Source organism: Bactrocera oleae, chromosome 4, assembly GCF_042242935.1.
Source record: "Bactrocera oleae isolate idBacOlea1 chromosome 4, idBacOlea1, whole genome shotgun sequence".
Taxonomy (NCBI): Eukaryota; Metazoa; Arthropoda; class Insecta; order Diptera; family Tephritidae; genus Bactrocera; species Bactrocera oleae.
The window spans coordinates 55,979,538-55,998,509 of NC_091538.1; the positions used below are offsets into that span (position 1 = coordinate 55,979,538).

Below are 18,972 nucleotides of genomic sequence, written 5' to 3' on the forward strand. Positions count from 1 at the left end.
TCTTTGGTCGATTTCTCTGTTTTAATAGAGATCTCGTCTGAATTTGCCTTTTGATATATGTCAAATGACCTTAGAACAGAGTTCGGATACAGCTTCTAATCACCACTGAGTGCCCGTAAGCACGCTTTACGGTATGGCATGCAGTAATTGGTGGTGAATCGAAATCCAAATATTCAGTTATTATTGTTGTTTTGTCAGAAAATATTTTCCAAAAATGTTTAAAGAGTGCTACCGAGTTGAAACCTTTGGACGGAGAAAAATCCGGGTCTATTTCTTTTACTTAGACCAGACTGTTTTGGCAATGGACCAGATTTCCAACGTTTATGTAAATTCTTTAGTGCCCTCCAGTGATAAAAGGTCCCCGACAGTATTGTTTTTGGAGAAAAATGGTCTAAAGAAGTTGCCAGGTCCTGTTACTGTCTGTGAGAGGAACGAGCAAATTTTTTTATCCGTTTTTTGGGGTTGCTTTAGCACTACTCCGAAATCTATGTGAAACTCTTTATTCCACTTTATATCACTCCATAATAGACTACCCTGTATATCATGCCTCGAATTCAATTAGGTTCATTTTGAAATATTAGAAAGTTAACCCTATTAATTTCTAAAGTTTTGCTTTTAATTTCTTCCAACGATACCATCTCTGATACTTCTCAACTATATTGAAAATTTTCAACATCCACTTAAACGCCTTTATCTTCATCCCACAAAAAGGTTATTATCTTGTTACTGCGAAATAACTGTAAATAAATTCTGCCGTTCAATTGCTTTCAAATGAGCTTTCTTTGACTATCGCTTTTAAATCTCACTATTTATCTACATAATTGCTAACAAAATTTACTTAAACGCCATTCAACGTGAAACTAATAAGATTGTGACCATTCACTTTTCATAAACCAAAGCCCAATAATGCTTTTCTTTTGAAGTATAGTGTTTAGGCATAAGGCACTCAGGTCTTAACCCTCTGCTCTTTACGCTCTGCTTTTGTTTAAAAATATTCGTATACCTCACGTCTTTCATTTTAATCTGCTGCAATACAAGTTTTAATTAATTTTCAAGCTGAACTGAAAAGACTTTAATTGTATTAGCAGCTTTAGAGTACCTCCAACTATGCGCGTACACAAGCGCCTACAACACAGTTCCTACAAACAAAAAAAAAACACTTAAATAAACAAGCAAGTAAAGCGCAAAGCAACTATGAGAAGAAAGAGAAGTGAGCGAGAGAAGTTGTAGTCTGTAGAATCTGGCTATCGTTTCTGTTCGTGTGTAACCAGCAGGCTCCACCGTAGTTTAGCGCTGCACGGTTGTTTGCTTCAAGGATATGCACTAGGTATCTTGCCTGTTTCCTTGGTGTTATGAAAATTGTGATTTAATACAATAAAATTGATGCTTTCGTATTCGGGGTTCTTTTTTTTTAGTTCAGACGCCACATTTCGCATTGACGGCCTTGTTATGTATGTAAACTTTTTTAAGTGTTAATATTTTGGTTATGTAATATTTATCGGTTGGTGAGCTGCATATCTAAGCATAGCTGAAGCGGAAGTTATACATTCATGGTGCTATTAAGTAAGTTTTTAATGAAGCTATAATTTGTTATTGAACAGCAAACTTTCAATGAAACTTTGTTTAATAGTGGTTCAGGCTGCGCCACAAACGAATTAAAGTATGACAAACTCCGTACGCCAAACCTAAACGCCTACCCTAAATGGCAAATAAACATGATTTTATGTCAATACCTATACATGTCAATTTTAATTGTCTATATAATGTTATCTGTTTAATAAAATTATGAATTTGTTATATTGCTGTCATTCTGTTCAACTCTGTTGACGTGAAATTTTCCTAATTTGAAAGTATAGTGAAATATGTTAAATTTGTAACTGTAAATCAGATTAGTAGCAAATGTCAGTATGAAAATAATATTTGATTATTATTATTTTTTTTTAGTGCACTGGAAACATATGTCTAATTAACGTCATTGAATCTGAAATGTTGTAAACTTTTCATTAGTCTGTAAGTTGAGTAACTGTAGTCAACTGCGTGTAAAAAAATATTTCTATTACGTGTAAAAATATGACATATGTGATTCGATAGATATGTCGGTGCCAGGACCATTTGATATACATATTTGCTGTCAAAATATTGTCAGTTTATATGGCAGCTATATGCAATCGCGATCCAATTTGTTCGTACACTGTACCGTTGAATTATAAAATAATCTATGGTAAATTTCGTGAAAATGTCTTGAAAAATAATTAAGTTTTTCATACAAGGACTTGAGTTTGATCATTCAGTTTGTCTGGCAGCTATATGCTATACTAGTCCGATATTGACGGTTCCGACAAATCATTAGCTTCTTGGAGAGAAATGGAGGTTTACCAGATTTTTTACCAATAGCTCAAAAACGGAGAGACTAATTTGCGTAAATACAGACAAAACTTTATATACCATGTTCAGGGTACAAATATAATGCAAAAGCGTCAACTTATATTCTAATATCTAAGACGACATCTATATAAAGATCTAATATATATTGATCTTTTAACTTATTGTTAGCTATCCCGGCCACTTTCCTGATCGCACAGACTTCCGACAACATAGGATTAAATATGGTATACGAAAAATTCCTAATTAACATACGATATGGGTTTTTCATTTTACTATTAATTTCCCCATAATTTTAATTAAGCATGTTGGCAAATTTTTACAACATTCAGAAGAAGAACTTTTAACGCCAATAAGAGAGGTAGTTCTTAGGCCTTTACATATCCTGAACTTACTTCCTTATGAAGTGAAAGAGGTCTAGTCATGCATTGGCCTAGCATTTTAAACTTACAAATTGTTGTAAAATTAGACTTTCGAATAATTCGATAAATTCAGCTTAATTTTTAAAATTGGGGGATCTTGGAGAAAATCGAGCTTTTATCAAACTCTTATTGCTGCATTTCTACGAACGCATGCAAGTTAAGCAAGCTAAAAATATTTTAATTTCGTACAATTCTACGATTTTCCACACAACTGTAGGAATAATATTGAATTACACTATATCTATTTTTGCACAACTACGAGTGCGTGTTTTATTTCGTTTTATGAATTTGCTTTGTTCATATTCCACATGCTCTCCTATTCCGTTAAATTCAATTATCGTCGAAAAAATCCAAAAAAAAAAACCTTATTCGATTTTCTTCGGAATCTGAATTTCCGTTGTAGATATAAAAATTTAATAATTTTCAATGTTTCATTTCTGTGGATATATGCATTTCTGTGGAAATGAAAATTTCATATAAAACTAATTTTGTAGGATAAATTTGTGGATATCTTGGTTTGGTTTGGCTTGAATTTTTTAAAAGAAAATTGTATAAATCTTTAAATTGCAAAGCATTTCAATTCTCCTATGCTTTGGTTGGCTTTTTTTGCTCATCATATTCTTCGAAATTCGTTATGCAAATTTAATATCTTTTCTTTTTTAAGCCGATTTGAGGCAAAGTGTCGAATGTTGCGATAATGTCTGCAAAGTTTTTCCTGATGACGAAATTGAATTTTCTTTTGCTGCAGTGTTCGTGTGGTATTAAGACGAAATATATACAATTTCTGGTAATTTTGTTCCTTTTGGAAGTTTTTTTGGTTTTTCAAATTCAATACTTATTGCATGTGAGACAAAGTTTTTCGACTAGTTTTGTAACTAGTAATAAACATAATATCGCTACAAAAGTCTTCAAATGCTTTGTTGACTTTTTAGTGTACAAAAAACAAATTTTACTATTTCTGATTTTATGATTTTTACTTAAAATTTTATGTTATGAATTAATAATTTTTTTTATTATAAAAATTATTTGTACTCACTGTCCAACCATTTGGAATCATATTTAAGTGTGCGCTTAAACTTATATTCCAATCGCTTTGCTGTCGTATTATATAAATCCGTTCGAAAGATCACAGTGTCTGCTTTTGTGAATTCTGCATTGGTGCCTGAGTACTGTAATATAGAGAGAGAATTATGCAATAGCAGCCTATGAATGATTAATGCGAACAAAAGTAGCATGCAACATTTAAGCTGAATTGAAAGTAAATACTTGTAGCAATTATATGTACATATGTATATTAGTGTGGGCGTTTTTTCCTAAATTGAATTTTTTTAAGCAAATGCCAGCTGATCTTTCAGTTTTTGCAATAAGCCAAGTACAAGTACAACTTTGAAAGAGGGATATTTTTACTCAAAAATTTCCGTTTTTAAAAAAAGTCTTGATGGTTTTTTAATAAAAATATTCCTTCAAAAATATAAGCTGTTAAAGTTATACATCAAATGACCTGAGCATTCATACAAGTGATTTGTATATACTGTGTTGCTCATACGACATGGTGTACTATATCACTACTGTACATTTGATGTATAACTTTAACTGCGTATAACTTTTAAAAGAATCTTTTTATGGAAAAGAATCGTTATCCGTATTTGTGGAGCGGAACAGTTTACATTAGAATATCACTTTATCAAAGTCGTAGATTTATTTGCTTTAGAGATAAGAAATTTATTTCAAAAGATCAGAAAAATCCCATATAAAATATATGGAAAAAGTAATGTGATTTAGGCACGGTTCAAGTTGAAATAAACACCTTGTTTACATTGGATATTTTTTTGCAAAGCAAAACTTGAAACTTCAGGGGACGTTTGCAAAAGAAAAAAGTCAGTTTGGGAAATAATGGACGCGCTAGTGTATACATATATGTACGACAGTGTACATTTGCTAGCTTTATTTTAAATACATCACAAATACATTTATAAGTAAATACAGTTTACAGAAAATTACTTTCAATGATGTATGACTTAAAGTTACAAATGTAATGTAAATATTAATTTTTTTTAAAAATAAATTATTATAAATTTTTGAACTAACAGTACACAATAAAAACTATTAAATTTTAAAAGCAATGAAATCATTACTTACCAAACCGGGTAAATCACCAGGATTGCCTTCTTCAACATAAATGGCAGTTGAATTATCTAGCGGATCGTAGGGACATTTTGCGATACCCTGACCAACGCCAATCACATATTCCGAGCGAGGCAAATGGGTGAGATTGGACTGAAATGATTATGAATATTCAATTTGAAGTATATAAAATTTTTAAAAACTTTTAATATTTTAAAATCAGTGGCTGAATTATATAATTCTACCATTTTAGCACTTAAAATATTTAACTCGTGTAAATTTATCTCTTCTATGAAACTTAATTCGAATTTCAAGCTTCGCACATTATGTTGAGTGAGATGTGAATGTTTTGGAGTTTATTAGGTACTCTCTCTTACGGAGGCTATCGATTTTTACTGTTATACTTTTGGTGTACTTTGAAATTTTTTATTTGAGAGACCTTGGAATCTAAGCGAATAATTATGTGTATTTCTTCGGTTGAAACGATGAACTTTATAAATTGTAGAAGGTCGGCAACATGTTTCCAGGAATCGGTGTCAAAGACCGATCTTGCGTTTGAATGCAAACTCCTGACATTGAATAAGTAAAGTCTATATGGTTGTTTACACCTGCAAAAGAATACTTAACAGGAACTGGGACCTGCAGCCAAATATGCCCGACTTATGCCATTAATAAGCTACAAGTAGCAGCAAGGTCTGCTGTAAGAATAAAGGAATTAGAAGGTTGGAACATAACGCCATCCTGAACCTGGCAAACTTAAGTAAATCAGACTATATCCTCACAAGGTTAGATTTCAATAGTCACGTTCAAATGAGTATACTCTCTAGACGTGAATGGTTAAGAGGTGAAGTTAGGGAGGATGATAGCACCTCTATCTATATCGACGTCTCCAAAATGGACTGTGAAGTATATTGGTGCGACTGTCATCTCTCTCCATCTGGCTACCAAACTCAGCCAACATCTTCCAAGCGGAAGTACTAGGTATTGAGAGGGCCTGTGGAGTTTTATTAACTAAATACGGGAGGATACAGAAAGCAACCGTATACACGAATAACCTAGCGGCGTTGCTGTACTTGTGGACACCACGGATTAATTCCAACATAATCTTTAATTGCAGGAAGGCTTTAAGCTCACTGGCAGGTCAAATCCACTTGTACATAATTAGGGTTCTCGGTCAAAAAAAAAGATTTTCGACCACAAAAAAGCAGCCGAGTTGACCCAGCTAAAAGCCTGTTTAGACGAATCTGAGGCAAAGTTACTGCCATGCCCGCTGGGAATAATCAATAGAGAGTTGTATATTAATTTTGAACCAAAAGCTCAGAGTAGATGAAAATCAATCAGGAACTGCAAGATAACGAAACAGATATAGGACAAGTATAACAAAACCAAAACTAAAGACTTATTAAATAGATCCAGTAATAGTAGTTACTGACTTACTGCCACTATAACAAGCATTGGTCTTTCGGGGAACATGCGCTAAAAATGATGCTGCAAGCCACAAAGGAATCATAAAACTGTTTTCCACTTTCTCTGTGTATGCCCAGCTCTATGACAAACCAGACACAAAATACTTCGAACGCAACATACACCAAACCTTGAATAGCTGTCTACAAAAAGCATAACGGGATAGCAATATTATATAGATGCTACCGAATAGCGAGTCCAGCGCTAATCGAGCACAGGATTGCTGCACTACTACCTAATTAGCTACTAAAATAGCTTGGTTTTACTTGACAGTTTAGATTTCCCCAAATTTTCAAAAAAATATAAACGAATGATACGTTTTTGCGATCACTCCCAAAATCCTTGGCGAATACTCGTATAGAGCCAATAAAGAAAGCGAAGGGGTGTGTCTATTCAAGCGCTATAAAATAGTCGACTTTTCTATTATGTGCGCGTAGAGTGACAAGAGAGTAAATTTGCGATAGGTTGAACAAGATGAGTGGTACAAGACCTCAACAAAATGCGTTCTGAATGACTACTGTTTACTTCATTTGCTTTCATAGCCGCCAGATCTATGTAATCGAATTGGACCCGGATTGAAATCGAGATAAAGATCTAGAGAATTTTGCTAAATTATTTGTAAAATTTTTTGTATGCGAAAGGAACCAGAATTTAAGTTAAAACTCGTTTAAATATAATTAAACCCTTAGTTGGGTCTCATCGTCCTATATTAAGTATGAAGTGCATCCTGTTATGAATTTGTATTCATAACCTAAAAATCAGAAAGTTTGCAAAAGCGTGAATATAAATAATAAACACTACTCTTTTTGACCAACTAACAATATTTTCATAGGTGAACTTATAAATATACTGCTCAACTTCTTCAATAGGCATAACTCAAATATAAAAGATAAATTCACATAAAAATTTGTGTCATTTGAAGGAAAGCATATGGTTGCCGTTGTCATTTATTATCGAACGCCATAACCTAAAATGCAAGGACACATACTTTGACGTACAAATAAAGGCTTGTGTTCATATGCGACAAATAAAAAAAAAAATTCAAACACTTTTTTTTTGCCCGGTTATGTCAACAATATGCTCCTAGAGCGTGTGTGTGTCTTCAAAACCGTTAAGGATTCACTTTACTACAACAAGAACACAAAGAGTTGGGATAATAGTAAAAAGTCCTTTTTTACGTGAGTCACTGCGATAACTGCAATCTGTTCCGAGTCAAACGAAGCAAGAAAGTTGATTTCGCCAAAAAGGAAAGTAAGCGTTCTATTTGCGCACAGATAAACGCTTTCAACGGACAGACGGACAATTGCATTTGGTGAAATGGAAAAAAGTGATTTTATCAGATGTGTTACATATATGTGTGTATGTGTGTATGCCTGCATGTGTATAGTTTGGTGGCCACAAGAAAAATGCATGAAAGCTTAGATTGTAAGCTCTCGCTCTCAGTGTCCTTCTGCTGCTCCTCCCCATCACTGCAACTCCACAGTTGCAACAAAGAAACTTTACAACCTTTTTTTTTTAACTTTTTATGACTTTGCATTTCTAAGTGTGTTCATGTGTGTGTGGCTGTTAGTCTACAGCTGGGTGTTTATTTCTATTGATACTTACATAGATGACATAATCCTTGGGATTGTGTGCATTTGTGCCGCAAACGTAAAGCCTGTCACCGTTTTCCATTGATTGTATGACACGAATGTGATTCTTGCAATCGAAAATCTGAAATAAAAGAAAAGATGTGCAGAGAAAAATATCAGTGAAATGAATAAAATCACAAACTATTCATACAGCTCGTGCAATATTTGTTATGTAATGCCAAGTGTTGAGTGAGAAAAATGTCTGAATATTGCACTATGCAATATTTTGTTATTTTCGCCAGTTTTTTTTTCAGTCCCTGTCATTTATCGCCACAAAATTGTTGCACGCTGCAAAAAAGCTGTGAATAAATAAATACTGAACAAAAACAAGAAATTACACAATTGGAAGCGTAGTTGCACAGCTGTTGCCGATGTATTGCTCGATTGCACATGCATATTGCTAGAAATTATTACCAATTTTTATACCCAACGCATATATATTTGGGCAATATAATTTACCATTCAGGAATAAAGATCAAAACAGACTTTGGAATAGTCCAACCAATAAGTTTTTAATCAAATTTTACTTGAAGATAAATAAGCAAATTAGTTTTAATACCATAATTTCTATTTAAAATATAATAATAATTTCTATAAAATTAAAAAAAAATATATATTTGGTGGAATTTTCGGTGTTTATTAATAGTTCTTTGGTTCGTGGGAGTTCTCTTGGTCGGTACGCCGTTGCATTGTTTGCTTTGTCTTCTTCTGTCATGGAAAGTTTGTTTTGAGCGCACAGTTAGCAAGCTCAGAGCCTGTATAGCCGTTCAGCTCTCGGAGTGAATGCATAACTCTGCGATGCTGTGATCTAGATTGTATGAAATGCAATCGAAGTAAGTTAGAAGTGTGTCCCTGCCCGGCGAACCTCATATACCCAGCTTCCCTAAGTCTATTAGCAGTATTCGCCACAAAACATAAGGTTCTAAAACTTTTATGATTTTAAAAATATTTCTGAGAAAAAGTACATTCTGTTTTTTATTTGCTGTCTTGTCGTTCTTCCTAATTTGATAGAATATCCAACAATGATAATGGAATTAATAATAATAATTGTGCTTCCATGTCCTCCTCACAATTTGTAAAAATTTAAATTTTCTTCAAGGCACTAAAAAAACTGCTTTTGGCTACGAAAATAATTGAAGAGCGAGAGAGTTTCCAAAAATAATATCGAAATGAGTTCACCTAGGATTTATTTTGAGACAAAATGTGAAGAATATTCTCCTACTCCTCTCCCAGAATACAAGTATAAATAAGGAGTATTTTCATAGTCACAATAGAAAGCAGTTAGTGAAGAAAATTTTGAAGTTTTTTGTTTCAACCATAAAGAAAAATAAGCAAACCTTGGAAGTATTTATATAAGATATTCATTCATATAATATATATTTTAGAATTTGTTTTGTAATTTAATTTGATAATTTAAATGTGTACTTAAAATATCACCCACAATGCATTCAAGGTCTACAATTTTTTTATAATTTCAATATTTAGTTAGTCACATTTAGTTTGTTGTGCTCGTTTCCGTTCGAACTTGCTACATTCTACTACACTTTAACTTCCTGTTTTAGTTTATTTTTATTTTTATTTTGTCATTTGCAAATTATGACAGGTTGCTCGCTTGCGTTCGACTCCGAAGTATGTTGCTGTGCAATGCAAAGCATTAAATTTAGATTTGTACTCCAAGCAAATTGAAATTGAAATAAACTACCACGCAGCTGAGACTATCAGGGAACTTATGAATGCCTCACAAGTTGTATTCACATTTTTTTTTTTGATAAAAGAAGAAGTCGCAGTTTATATAATCATACATATTTATATACACGTATTTATAATTTCATAGAAATATAGCTGACAAAGCAAATACTTATATGCGTTTGAAGTTTAGTAGAAATTTACTTTGACAAACCACAGTACAAATATGTAAATTTTTAGGAACAACATCTGTTCAGAGTGAGAGTTTGTTTTCGAGACTCGAGAGGGTTTCACCGTCCGGTGTGGTTTGCATGATAAAGGGTTTATTAGTCTATATTTTAAAAAAAAAAAGAGATAGATATTTTTTCATATTGACTTTAGTTCTTAGGAAGCGTGTAACCCTAAATTTATTGGTAACAACTGTTGGTGACTGAATCATATAACAAATTGGGCCTCTTAATTCACCACACAAGTCATGTACACGACGCCGTTAGACAATTTTTTATATAGAAATGGTGATAAATCAGATTCAACTGACTAAATGGTATTCAATATTTGGTGTGTCGTTTGGAAAGAATCATAATCCTGGCAGGTAGGTAGGTAGTTAAAGTGGATGTATGACGACCTAGACCTTTAGGTGGCCCATTATTAAACCATCGGTACTAAGAGTCCCCCACTATATTATATCCTCTCTGAACCACCCTATGCTCCGGATAAAATTCTCAATACAAAAAGTTTTATCTGTTCAACCTCCCAGACACCGTAAAGAAACCCTCGACCGATAGTTGCAATTACACTCCTGTACAAAGCTTTGAACTCGTATAGAAGATGTTCAATAGTCTCTTCTTCGTCTACTTCTTAACAGCTTCTCTTCAGCAGTGTTTTGGTAGTCACAAGGCCATTATGGTATCTAATTTTGTTGAAAATACACCGCCTTTAACTCGATTATCTAGTTTGGACCCTTACGTATAGATGCTGTTCCCTGTGTTTCTGTATACCTTACTCCTTTCCCACTCTTTTCTGGAAGGGAAGGCAATATTGCGGAACGAATTTTAGTTTTACTCTATAGGAACTCGAAAATTCGTGGTGATGGGTAGAAACGGGAATTTGTATCTTAGTATCTTAGAATACCCCTTATTACAGGCGACAATCCTGGTAAAAAGGGGCAAAAATTGGGCCGAAAGTTTATTGTTTATAAGATTCTGTTGCGGTGGTCATGTTTACAAAATTCTTTTCAAAAACTAATAGCAATGGATTGTGTGAACTGAACTGAAAAGTCAAACTATGGTCAACTTGTTCTGTGTTATTTTTGAAATAAAATTTATATAACTCCAATTCTCTTTTCTTGGTTTATGAAATTCTATTTAGAAAAGTTTAGAATTTTTACAAACTATTTATTTGCAAGCAATATTTTGAATAAATTTACACCAACAGTATTTTGCAGCAACGCCTTCTATTAGCTCCTAAAGCATGTTGCAGCGCTACAATAGCAATTTAGAAAACAAATAAATACCATTATCGAGCATTAATAAATAGGGAAACAATCAGCTTTGCAACAAAGTAAAATGCGAAATCAAATTTCTTTACAAAACAACTTGCTCATTATAAAATTGCAAGCCGCAAATTATGTTGCAACATTGCAAAGTAGCAAATGTTGTAGGAATTGTGCTGAGTATGCCGTTACGGAAAAGAAGATGCGCTGGGGAAAATACAAAGCAAAATGCATATAAATAAATATCATAAAGGCGGGCAAAATACAAAACAGCAAATTCTCTGCAATATTTTACACAATAATCCCCTGCAACGTACTGTGGCACGCACCGGCAAAGGGTAAAGAGAGAAAGGAAACCCATTGAATCTACTACGGAGAAATGTGTGGAAAATTGCAAGATGTTGCGCTGTCAATTGGAGCTGCGGCAGCCACGCATTATAGGGATTCCGTCAACAGCAGCAGGCAGCAGGCAACCGAGGGCGGTGGCAGCAGTGCGCACAAATTGCAAGCCACAAATAAGATGACGAGATTTTTTTAAAGCAGCAACTTTTATGTGTGTGCGACACCCAACAGCAGCAGCAACCGCAATGACGTTGCGTTAAATGCGAATGCGGGTGTGAAGAGAAATTGCTCTATTACGCAGACATTTGCCGCACGCTGCAGATGATATAAAAATCAATCAAATTGCTGGTAGCCGCCCGTGATAGTTTTGGTTTTTTTTTTCTCTTTTTCTTTCGTAAGGTTATGGGAAGCGCAGGAGACAAAAAGTCACAGTAAATCGGTTACGCGTGTGTTTCCATGTATGTTGGTGCGTCGATCTCAAAGGATATGTGCACTAAATTGACTTGACTGTGCACACACACACACGTACATGCATATGCACGTATAGAAATAAGCACTCATGTGTGTTTAAGTAATGGGGTAAATGTGTATTTGCTCACTTCCCGTGCGCTTTCCCGGAAGCTTTCGTAAAGTAGCAAAAATTGAATTTATCCGCAATGAAGCGATGCGCTCACGCATTTATTTGACGGGATTCCCTATTCAGATAGTAAAAAGTAGGGATTTTAGTTTTTATTAGTTCGCAATTGGATGCGAATATGCTTGCTGGAATATATGTAGGGTGTCTTTGTAAAGTATTGGAATGCATAGCAGTGCGTGTGGGTCTTTGATGCACTTTTGAATAACTGTAAATTATTCCAGCTATATTGAATATATAATAATAAGAAATGTGGAAATTTGATTTATTAGTGATATATATTTTTTGTAAAATATATGATTTTAAAGTCCATAAAAATAAACAATTATGAAAATTTGCAAAAAAAAGTGAAAAATGGAAAGATTGTGTTAGACGACAGGCCAGAAAAGTGACTGTCACGGTATTCTGCGATTTCAGATTTATATCGAAAAATTTCCATGCTATTATGGCAACGCACCGGCTCACACCAGCAGTCGCCATTGCGAAACTCATCGAATCAGGCTACGAACTTTTGAGTCATCCACCGTACTCTTAGGTTATGGCCTTGTGCGGTTCCTTTTTGTTATCAAACATGAGAAAGTCAGGTCAGTCACCTTCAGAAAACATAATTCGTCGGACGGCTTAAATAAATTGGAGCATCGCTGGTTCAAGTGTATTAAGCTGAATGAAAACTATGGTATCTTATGTGGAATTAACATTCGTTGGGTCGCACTCATAAGTGTATAAACTGATACTGCGCTGACTTGAGTAATCTGTATTTAGCATACTTTTCTTTACCCTATCCTACCAACTTTAAAATCAGCTGCATATAAGCGCTTACAATTTCATATAAATTCAAAAACGGCGATAAATTGTACAAAATCAAAAGAATGATGACTTGGCTTTAAGTAGATTGCAGCTGGAATATGCGTTGCCGAGCATGTACGCATCTATGTGTGGCGCACCAATGACAGTCAACCGCTTGGGAAATCCTAGAAAAGTTTATTTTGTGCCGTGCTTTGAGAGGCTTTGTGAAATTTTGAATTGAACCGCGGCAGTAGTCTTATTCAATGCAGATAAAATAGGAGCTTACTCCTGAACTTTGTGTTAGACATACATACACATGCATAAATGACATATATACATAAATATATTGTGCGCGTGCGGATTTGGCTTACCTGGCTTTTGCCTTTGGAGACGCAGCTAACAACGTCGTCGCGTGTGGGCTCCAAGTTAATAACATCGCGCTGTAAAGTAGATGAAAAAGAATAAGCTAAAGTTGAATAAAATTGGTGCATGTTCACTACAAAAAAAACAAAAAAAATTGTGGATATAAAAACTATTACATCAGCGCTTAAAAATACATTATACGAGTATAAGCACATACACATATGACCTACAATGCTGATAGAATTATTGCTAATGGAATATTGCATGGCAATCCAACTTACGTTTCAAATTTTATTGAATTTTTTTACATTTTTTGTACAACAATAAATATGTGTACGCTTCTGCTGCACCACTTTTCCGCCAAGTCCTTGTCAATGTTTTAATCTTTTCACAATACTTATGCAGGTCGTCTCTCTGTTCATTTCATTCACACTGACAGTTCAATTTGATTGTGACAGTTTCATTTGGCAATTCTACCTTGGCTTTATGTTCAATTGCTTAGTTTTGTATTCACACTATTTCACTGCATCCTTTATGCAGGTATGATAGAGTATAAATGCATAAGTAGCATCGGTGCTGCTTTCAAAGCGACTGACATAGATGAATTGCTCGATATGTGGCGAGGACAGCCAATAATACTTTTATACCGTTATGTGTGGTTTTATGTATGTGTTAAGCTGGAATTTGAGCTTTTAAATTTAGCACCATTTCTATTAACCTTTTTTCGAAATGGAACATAAGGTTAGCATGGTAAAGTTGAATTGTTTGATAGATGCATATGCAATTTCGCTTATAGGTCAAAGTTGTAAGCGAAATTGATGCTAAATTTTCGTAAAGATTTAAGCTTTCCGCGAAAGCTGATATAAAATTGCATAGAATGCTGTAAAATTGTTACACATAAACTTCCCCTTTTATTTAGGTGCAATATTTTGTATCTTCAGAGTTTTAACAAATATATAGAATTCGGTTATGAAGTAGAAAGTCAGATAAATATACAACATTTTTATATTTCTGCTCCCTTATCTTATCCTCACAATAGAATATTAAAAAAAATGAGGTTTATGACTTAACTAACAAGAGCTTAAAGCTTCGTTTGCAATATTTTGAGCACAAAGGGTATTCGTGTTGATATCTAATGAAAATATCGTGATGTATTACAAAGTTAGAAGCATAAGATAAACATCTGCTTTCGGCATCTACTTTTTCATAATCCATTTGTAAATACTGACGGGAAATATCAGTTTTGTGTTAGTATTCAGGCTTGTGTTTTGGCTAAAAGCTCTAAGATTTTTTTCTAATCAGCAGCACTTATTAATAAATCATAAACAAATTTTGTATTAATCTACAAGAGAAAAAAATTGTATCAATTTGGATTTTAGACCTGCTCGATATTGATCTTGAGTATAAGTTAGGTTAGGTTATACTGCCCGGCTGTCACGCTTCATAGACCTACTCGTTCTTTTTAAGGCAAGATGGCGGTTAAGTTTAATTCGAGCTGAAGTATTCATCATACAAGACATCAGCACTTGACTTGACGTCAACTAGAGACTTGATAGCTAATTTTGATACTTTGTCTAGTCTTTTGAACTGCCATCCTCCTTTAGTATAGATAAATTGTAGATAGGCCGGGGCAAAACACAGAGGAGGTGTTTCAGCCTCTTACTCGTGCCTACTCCCCTGCACTTCCTTCTTGTGCCGTCGTTACTAACGCCCATCAGGCTCGCATGTGATGTCAGTCAGTGGTGACCTGTCATGCGTGTTTTTCTTCGTGGCTCTTACACATGATCTTGGTGATCCTGCGATGTCCTTAAGGCATTCCATTATTCACTGATTAGTCTGTCAGCCCTTTCGAAAATTTCAATATTTGTTGCTTTTGGCGACTTGCTATTTCCTGTACTGGTTCGGTAGCCAGACGAATGGCACTTATGGTAAGTTCATCAGCTATTTTGTTTACCTGAACGCTCTTTTGACCTGGACACCAGTATCTTCCAGCTTCAGATTCATTTTGAACGCCGAATCTAGTAGACCAGGTTGTGCAACATTTCATAAGTAATTGCCTCAAGACTTAGAAATATTTGGGCTTTAGTGGGCTACGCATATTCTTGGGCTAGTTTTTAATTAAAAAATGCACTCAAACCAGGCTATAGATGTGTGGAACCAAGATTCTTTCGAAACTATTTTCAGTACAAATAAACTTCAAGCAATTAAGTCGTTGTAGAAGAATATAAAATTTAAATTCTGTCGCAAACACATCCAATGCGCTCGAAAAAATCCGAGTTATCTGCTAGTTGCAGCGAAAAATTTCCACACCTACCTCGGTTAAAGTAGTTTGTGTCTATGAGTAGTTTATTTAATTTACTCAAAGCAAATAAAGTTAATTCATGCGCAAACGACTGCACAACACTTCACATGACCACTACACAAACACGAGCGCACACAGTAACACACAGTCACATATAATATATAATATATGTGTGTGTGTGTGACAAGAGTGGCAAGAAAGCGACAGCGTCGGACTTGAAATGGACATGATGAACAGCAGCATTATGTTTGTACACAGCGGTGACAGTATCTGACTGCCTGACTGACAGTTAGATATTTAGTTAGACAGTAGACAGCAGACATACATAAACGTAAACTTTGTTTACTTAACAAATCTGATTTTTATTCTATTTTATAATACGATTTTGAAATTTTTCCAACATTCAGTATTGCAAATGAATGACTCAGCACTCGACTCGCCTTTGCACGAATGTTGTTTTTGTGTTTTGGTTTTCCTCTTTTGATATGCTTTTCCTCTATTTGCAACTGGATTTAGTCTACTGTATAATGTCTACTGTCTCTGGACTGTTTGCCGTTACTTTGTTGCGGTGGCGCAACGACTTTAGCATGCGCTGGAGCATAGTGTTCATGTTATTTAAATATTAATTATATTTGTGCAGCGATTTTGTCGCCTTTCAACTGCTGCTGATGCTTTTGGCGTGAGTCGGTCCTTTTGCAGTGGTTGAATTGAACGCTTTTATGAAAGCTTTTTAAATTTCGATTGTGGTACATATGCATGTAAAAGCAGCATAAACATTCGTTTGCAAACGAATTGCTAAAAATTTCCATCTGATATGGGTGGATTATAATAATATTTTTTATAAATTTTTTAGTGCTTATTTTGGCATAATAAACACTATTTATTTCTACAGAAAAATACCAAACTTTTGGAAATATTTGACAGCCGTCAAATATGTATTTACAAATATGGTAAAGAAGAGTACCCACATATATGGATATGTTGTTATAAGGAACAAATTGCTTTTTAAATATTCACACATGGCTTTATATGACTAATTAAAATTTAAAAAAAATAAATAAATAAAATATGCACGAAAAAATATTAACTTCCGCTGCATCGAAGCGATAATACCCATCACAGGTGCATTTCTCATAATAAAAAAGTTATAAACATATTTTTGGCTTGACTTTCATAGGTCAGTTTCTATGGCGGCTACATACATGCTGTGGTGGTCGGATCTGAACAATTTCTGTGGAGATTGAAGCATTATCTTGAGCAATAATCCATGTTGAATTTCGTGAAGATTAAGATATCTTCAAATAAAAAAAATTTCCGTACAAGGGCTTGATTTTGATGGATCAGTTTGAATAGCAACTATATCCTATAGTGCTCCGAATCCAGTGGTTCCGACAAATGAGCAGCATTTTTAGAATAAAAGCACGTGTGCTAAATTTCAGATCGATATCTCAAAAACTTAGAAAATAATTAGCGTTTTACAGACTGACATGGTTTAATCGCCTCAGCATCGTCATGCTGATAATTTCTGTATGTACTAGGACTGCGACGTTCCTTTCTTTTTGTTACAAACTTAATATAAGTATACTCTATTAAGGGCACTTTTTAAAACACTATTGAGCGATTTTATAAATGATCAAAATATATCGATGGTTGCTAATACTTTCAAACAGTACATTTTTCTCTGGTTACTTAAAGCGATCTGTATATCACTTCGAAAGTTTATTCCGATTGAGAACACGAGTTAGATACGTTTTTCGTCCCCTAGGCTCACGATTTGATATATTTTGAAATAATTCCAGAACTGTTTATTCCGTATTTATTCGGATAATAAGTATAGCTAGTTATATTACCATATAATTCATATGGTTTATCTTGCTCTACGACTCCTTAAGAGCTGTTTCGTTGGATATTGTCTTCGGCACTTCCGTATAAATATAATATTAAAATTTTCATAAGCAGAATCTTATAAAGTGTTGATTATGTTTGCTGAGGAGTACCTTTCTTCTGAGTTGTCTACAGACAGTTGTTTATAAATTTCTAAGTGTCATTTGTTGATAGGGCGAAGAACAATATATGCATGTATGCTGTACATAGAAGAAATTTTAACCTTGACTTTGAAATCATGACTGTTAATAGCAGGCTAAGAAATCGCTAACATTAACATCAATAAGTCTAATAGATGTCCGCAGACGGAAAAATATTCTCATAATATTCACCAGCATTTTGGGGTCAGCGTAAAGCAAGTACGATCTTCTGAATGATAACATAACGACCAAGGGTTGTGACACTAACTAGAATTCGGCTGGACATGTTTAAATTACTATATTGTTTTTGCAGTTTTCGCAAAAGAAATATTTTTTATAAAAATTTTTTGCAAATTTTTTTTATAAATACTTCTCACCCGGATACATTTTTGGGTTCCTTGCGGATACGTATACCCGACTGTCATAAAAAGAACATGGCGTAAAGACTGGGTATGGTTTCATTCGACTGTATTTTGTACAAAATTGCATGCTTTCTATAAAGATCCTCGGAAATTATCGAGGTCAACAGTTTTTTTTTTAATAATAGTACTATGTGAATTTTTTCCCGAAGGAAATTAAATGTAATGGCAATTTCATGCTTTTCGTTAGGGGCTTCCGGATCATAATTTTTAAGTGCTCAACTTCGTTTATATGAAACCACTTATCAGATATGGAATACTAAATAACTCATATCTTTTCTACGATAGGAAGTCACTAGTCAGCTAAAAGAAATCATCACCGGTGAGAAATTGCCAAATTGAGGTGAATATTGAAGCAAAAGACGAATGGGAGAAGAAAAATTATATCAAAAAGTTGGAAGATTGTTCTAATAAACATATTGCCTTCTACGAGTATATCAATTAGCTGTTAACTGATAAAATGTGGTCTTCCATACTAAAACCTAGTAAATAACTTGAAAATTATTTTAAAATATTAAAAAGCAAACAAGAGACCTTACTACATTTTAGTCTAGTTGTAAACTTTTCAGTCAATATATGCAGTCATATTTTGTCCATTTTTCATTAACTCACTCTAAAATCATCAAACTGCCATGACTATGTAAATTTGTGAACTAAACATCAAAAACTTCTCAGTCGAATAACAAATGTTGCATACTTATGCGTATATAACAGTGTGTGTTTATTTTTTATTTTTTTATATATATTTGTATGTATGTGTGAGTGAGAATTTTAACAACTTTCTGCATGTGTTGGCCACAAGAAGTGTTATTATTGTGCATATTCACTTTTCATGTTCTGCCATAAAATAAAATAAAAATCACTGGAAGAGCAACACACACAAAAAATACTTTCGAGTTCT

At 34.0% G+C, this 18,972-nt stretch overlaps 1 protein-coding gene across 9 annotated transcripts in view; it reads right to left on the reverse strand.

Moving 5' to 3' along the window:
* Positions 1 to 18,972, reverse strand: part of LOC106620341 (semaphorin-2A) — a 152,339-nt gene that overhangs the window by 18,329 nt on the left and 115,038 nt on the right. For all 9 annotated transcript variants that reach the window (XM_070107762.1, XM_070107761.1, XM_036363447.2 and 6 more), the window contains 4 exons: positions 13,335 to 13,403; positions 7,998 to 8,105; positions 4,944 to 5,081; positions 3,841 to 3,973 (listed from right to left, as the gene is read on the reverse strand). In XM_070107762.1, the coding sequence (XP_069963863.1) occupies positions 3,841 to 3,973; positions 4,944 to 5,081; positions 7,998 to 8,105; positions 13,335 to 13,403 (448 nt within the window). The remainder of the gene's footprint in view (positions 1 to 3,840; positions 3,974 to 4,943; positions 5,082 to 7,997; positions 8,106 to 13,334; positions 13,404 to 18,972) is intronic.